Source organism: Carassius carassius, chromosome 2, assembly GCF_963082965.1.
Source record: "Carassius carassius chromosome 2, fCarCar2.1, whole genome shotgun sequence".
Lineage (NCBI taxonomy): Eukaryota > Metazoa > Chordata > Actinopteri > Cypriniformes > Cyprinidae > Carassius > Carassius carassius.
The window spans coordinates 18,976,395-18,982,394 of record NC_081756.1 but is presented as its reverse complement, the minus strand read 5'-3'; the positions used below and the strand labels follow the sequence as shown (position 1 = coordinate 18,982,394).

Below are 6,000 nucleotides of genomic sequence, written 5' to 3'. Positions count from 1 at the left end.
CTACATTTATTAGTTCGTGCCTGACAGTCTTTGTTCTGCTGTGCCCTCTTTATTTTAAAATCATTTATGAGATAATTTTATAAGATAATTTTTATGGCCTGCACACATACAGGCTACATCTTTTTTGATCGGTTTGGAGACCGTGCCTTTTGTTCTGTTATGTAGAGAGAGAGAGAGAGAGAGAGAGAGAGAGAGAGAGAGAGTGAGAGCAGCGGGGTGTGTGAGCTCAGAAAGGTTGATGAGCTGGTCTCGAGGAGGAGAGAGCACGAGATGCTGCTGCTGACACATTCCTTAAAAGATGAGTAAAAAGGCGCAAGAATGTTAGAGTCACCGGATGTAGTTTGGATCGAGAGGAACTGATTCACTGCTTTCCCATCCTTGTCTTCACTCTTGCCTAACCTTATTTTTTTTTGCATCTCGTCTAATTTTCGATGTGATCAAATGGCTTCCGGACGGCGCCGCCAGGCTCCACGCGCACTCGGAATACTCCTGCTCGCTGTTGTCGGTAAGTGTGTGATTTCTCTCCGGGGACCTCGCGGTATTTGGTCACTTGGTCTGCGCGGGATTGACCGTGAACTTGATCACATCGCAGTCGGCTTCAGACGCGTTTCTTTAGCGGTCGTAGCGGTTGTGTTTACAGCTGGAGATGAGACTAGGGTGGGTGTGTTTGGCTACATGTAGATGTTACATAGTGAAGCAAGAACTGATTTTGTGAATGGAGAGTTCCACGCGCTTGCTGACGTTATATCAGGGGTTCATGCTGTTTTAGGAAATTGAAAAATGTTTTTATGTTAACAACATGTGAACTTCACTTAGACATTGTTACCACGTGCTTTGCATTTGTGATGTGGATTATGACCGTACAATTCTAATCATAGACCATTACTTAAGCAGTGCAATATGAAAAATCTAGTTATATATCCTCACATGTGAAATAGATTGAGTGTAATATCTGATATTAATTAATCATGTTATCTATAGAGTCGATCAAGATATGACATTGCCCTTTATCTTTGAGAAGCGTTGTGTATGGCTACTTTGATACATTTAATAGTACTAGTTATAGTTGTGTGTGTGTGTGTGTGTGTTATCAGAACAGCAATTTCCTACTGTGGCAATCAGTTTTCAATGTCAAATTACTGCATGCAATACTGGTACAAAACATAAAAAAGCAGACACAAACACATAAAGTGACAGGAAAAAAGCATGTCTGTAGTTCTATTCTATTCTATTCATGACATTCACAGTTCAGGTTTTTCCACAATGTTTATTTTGAGTAGATAGAGCTTTAAGTTTACACAAGCTCCAGTCTGGATCCAGAACACCTGAGAAGAGATGATGCCATTGCCAACCCCTCAGAGGACCTCAGATGAAACAACATACAGAACTACCACATTTTGATATCAGTTTGATTGCATCATTTAGTAATTTCCTGTTCATAGTGATCATCATCTGTTTGATTACGTCTTTAATTGATTTTTCCGTACATTTCTGCCATATGCAAATCAACTGACAGTCACTGCTGATAAGCTACTAACTACTACTAAATATTGTAGAAACTTAATCTTCTGTAAAGTTACTTTGCAATGATTTGTAAAAAAAAAAAAAAAAAAAAAAAAAAATCTTGAATTTAATTAAAATTAAGTGTTAATGTTAAAGGGAAGATGGTGAATTTTTATATCTTGAGTGCAGGGATATTTTTAAACCATAGGAGCTCCTCTTCTCTCAGCACACAGGTCTATCATAGTTGTTTCCTTTTATTGTGTCCCAATGTAGTGGGAAAGTGAGGAAAGAACTGAAGGCTGCTGGTGTCTTGAAGATTGTGTGTGAAGGCTGTCATTCTCTTCTCCTTTAAATTTCCATTCCTAAAAATGTCCCCCTGTAATTGTCAGCTTGTGTATGTCAGCATGCAGCCTGTTTGCTTGGACTGGACTGGAGGGCAGTGTGGATGCATGCTTATGGAGCATGACATCTAGGGAATGTGGATTTTGTTTAGTATTCACAAATCTCATTTCACTGCAAGCTAGTTTGATCATCAAATGTATGCTAGCACCATACATGCTGAGGTCTTGTTTTAGAATGATTGGTTTGTGCTGGAGTCATCCTTCAGGTCTTCATTGTAAGGTGCCTTTGCAGAGCTGCCAGTCAGCAAAGCACTTTGTGGTGACAGAAGGAAAGATTGAGTTGGAATTGCATGGATTGGGTTGTTAAATTACTCCATGTCTTTTTTTTCATCTTCCCAGGGGGGTTTTGGAATATACGTCTTTTTCTTTTCTGTTTTCTGTTAAAGTTAAAGCTGTTTTCTGAATGTGTGAATCAAATTTTGTCCATTCATGTTGTTTGTCATTGTAAAGAAACAGCTGTGTGTTACAGGCGTGTGCACACTCAATGCTCAACAGGGCTGAGTGCCCTCAGCCCTGTTGACGTATACCACTGTTGTCTTGAAAGCCTAATGTAATTTAATCATGCATAATCTAAGAGCAGAACCCATTTATTAAAAATTGAAATTGACAATATTATTACTACATCAATATCTAAAAACAAATATCAGATTATTTTTCAGATCAGAAGATGTTGAAAAAGGGCTAATGTTTGAAGTTTAGTCTCTTCACATTTTCTCACCTGAGATTCAGAGCCAAATTACAGGGGGTAAAAATGACTTCAGAAAGATGGCAGCATCATAATGTTATATTTACACAGAAATCGGTAGCTCTGTTATTAAAATCTGTTGACTTTAGCAATCTTTGTTACATATCTGCCAATGGTAACCGTTCAAAAATGGACAAAAAGCACCTTTTGAACGTTTTTTTCTCCAATGTTTTAAATATATGTTAATGCCCTTTTAAATATTGGGTCTTAACTAACTTTCTTTTTGGCTTCTTTATTTTTAAAGCCTTATATGTTTCAGTTCTAGGTTCTAGAGATTTTAATATGGCTCCAGGAGTAAATTGTTAAATTGTACACATTTTCAGTGGTCAAAAACTAGACGTGGGTCACTTTGCATAAAGATGATAGGCTACTTCTTTTCTTTTTTTTTAAAGAGGAATGTCTGAAGGACAGATAATGTTGAAGGAATCCTGCAGAGTTCAGCTTTAACCCTAATCAAACACACCTGAACAAGCTCATCAACGTCTTCAGGATTACTAAGGCTACAGGCAGGTAAAGGTTTTTTTCAGGGTTGGAGCTGAACTCTGCAGGACAGCTGCTTTCTAGGACCGAACCGAAAGTTTGTGTGACTAACTCAAGACAAATTAAAGGGTTAGTTCACCCAAAAAGGAAAATTATGTCATTAATAACTCACCCTCATGTCGTTCTAAACCTGTGAGACCTCCATTTATCTTCGGAACACAGTTTAAGATATTTTAGATTTAGTCCGACAGCTCTCAGTCCCTCCATTGAAACTGTGTGTACGGTCTACTGTCCATGTCCAGAAAGGTAAGAAAAACATCTTCAAAGTAGTCCATGTGACATCAGAGGGTCAGTTAGAATTTTTTGAAGCATCGAAAATCAATTTTGGTCCAAAAATAGCAAAAACTACGACTTTATTCAGCATTGTCTTCTCTTCTGTGTCTGTTGTGAGAGAGTTCAAAACAAAGCAGTTTGTGATATCCGGTTCGCGAACAAATCATTCGATGTAACCAGATCTTTTTGAACCAGTTCACCAAATCGTACTGAATCATTTTAAACGGTTCGCATCTGTAATATGCATTAATCCACAAATGACTTAAAGGAGCATTTCACCCGTGGGGACATTGATCTTCATTGAAAATGGGTCATATATGTAGTCGAAATCAATTAAAATTTTCGAATTTGGTGCCTTTTTGACCGAGTTATTACAGAAAGTAACTTTAGGGCTCATTTGTATGGAAAACCACAACTCCCACAATGCAACACATTTGCACAGCTCCACAAGCCACTCCCACACCCAAGACATTGAGGACACAGTTAGCGATGTATGGTATTTACGTGCCACAGTAGTAAACAATGCCACAGTAAGCTTTTTGTGCATTAAAAAAGGTACTGCACAAACAGTTTACAGTTGACGTTACGTAACTTATTAACCGGGAATCATTTCGTGATAATAATGCTTGAAGAAATTGTGTACATTTCACGAAATGAATAATAAAAACACTTACTTTACAGTTAGACGTCCATTTGTCCCTGCAGGCTTCGGCTGGTGTTTCCAGTTTACCTTCGGAATTCTGAAATATGTCTCCAGGACGCCTCTGTCCATATGCGGGGCGAAACTAGGATGGTTCACAACGCAAACATCCGTGTCCTTGTCTGCCTCGGACATTTCTTCGAGAAGAAATTGGCATCTTTGAAATTCTTGGCAGCAGACGGACTCTAGCTCTGTGTCCGTAGGCGCACAACGAGAGCACAGGCACCACCAGTCCGCGCCAGCTCGAGCACGCCCGGGCTCCTCGGACGCAACAGGCAGGTCTCCGGCCTCGGCTGCAGCTGCCGCCTCCTGTTCCTCCATCAGCCTCAGCTGCTCTGCGCTATATTGTGGCTCGTATAGATAGATAAAATGCTATAAGATACAGAAAAGATTCATTCATTGTTTACCTGGGTCTTCAGTCTGTGATTAGCTCACCTCACCTCACCTCTTGTCTGACAAGTCTTCGGGTTCAAGTCATTCCTTAATCACGTGACAGACCCATACACTAAACCATTGCAGTCTGAGCCGGAAAGAGAATTGATTAGTTCATCTCATCTGTTTCTTCAGGATCTGTGGTGTGTTATTATTTTATAAATAAATAAAGCCTTGTTATACATAAAATATTGATTAATTTGTCTTTTTGACTGTCTATCAGTAAATAGAAACTAGGCTTTATAATAATATAATAATCCAAGCCTACAATACAAAGTATCTATAGCCTAGTTTGTTCATTTTTAATCCAATTTTGAGTTTGCTGGTATAATAATTGCTTTTCCTAGGCAAACTTGACGTTTTGGTCTAATATATGTACAAGAAGATTGCTCAAAAAGAACATAATGACATAAATTAAAAGCAAATATCATTTTGAATCTTAAACAAGTAACACTACAGTTCTATAGTCTAATCTGAAGGGGGGTGAACTCAAAATAAATAAATTATACAACAAGGTCATTTTTTAAGATTAGAAACCACTGTAAAAGAACAAAAAAACAAACATCTCTTCATCAAAGTGATTTCGCCATCATATGGACAACATTTAAAGCATAATTATTATAAAAAATAATAATAGTACTATGTATGGAATTATATTTGTTTCAATAATAATGAACGAAACTTTATAAAACTGAACGTAACTTTTTCAGAAACTATCAAAAATATGCCATTTCAAAAGAAGAAAAACACATTGAAAATGAAAAAAATGCACAAATTTAACAGGCTCTTCAAATATGCTTCATTCTTTAATGTTTTTCTAAGATTCATTTTCGCTAATCGTGGATTCTGAATGCATTTTCACAGATTTCGCTTACGTTTTGCAGTTTTTCGTTTTGTGTTTTGACACAAACCTCTCGTGGGGGCGGGCTTAACAGTGATCTACTCTGATTGGATAGTGAGCGTTTTTAATGGACAGGTGCTCTCTGACCGGGAAGTACAGACGCCACTCAGTGGCGCACATATTGAAAGCTCTCATGGTGATTTAATCTGGTCTCTACCGCAAAGAATTCTTTTTCACAGACAAAGTGAAAGACATTTATTTTAAGCTCATACACAGCTTCTAACATGTAAAGAAGTTTATACAAAGATTTAAATCTGACATTGATCTTACATGCTCTTTTTGTTCTGAAGAAACTGTACACTTATTTCGGTCATGTCACTGCACTGGGATGATATTGGTGTGTTTGTCAAGTGTATACGATTTTGCCAGGCTTCTCAGTACATATGAAAAACATATTTGGGGTGTATGACTCTGACCCCACAAACGAAAATAACAGTTTTTTTATGAATTAAAAAAATTTCCTAAACAAATTTCACATTCACAAATGCAAATTCTCCAACTGTAA

The 6,000-nt window shown here is 37.8% G+C and overlaps 1 protein-coding gene across 1 annotated transcript in view; it reads left to right on the top strand.

The window, feature by feature from the left end:
• The first annotated feature begins 217 nt into the window (after positions 1–217).
• The window catches only part of LOC132097349 (immunoglobulin superfamily DCC subclass member 3-like), a 79,792-nt gene continuing 74,009 nt past the window's right edge, over positions 218–6,000 (top strand). The window contains exon 1 of the mRNA XM_059503004.1: positions 218–505. Coding sequence (XP_059358987.1) covers positions 442–505 — 64 coding nt within the window. The 5' untranslated portion in view covers positions 218–441. The remainder of the gene's footprint in view (positions 506–6,000) is intronic.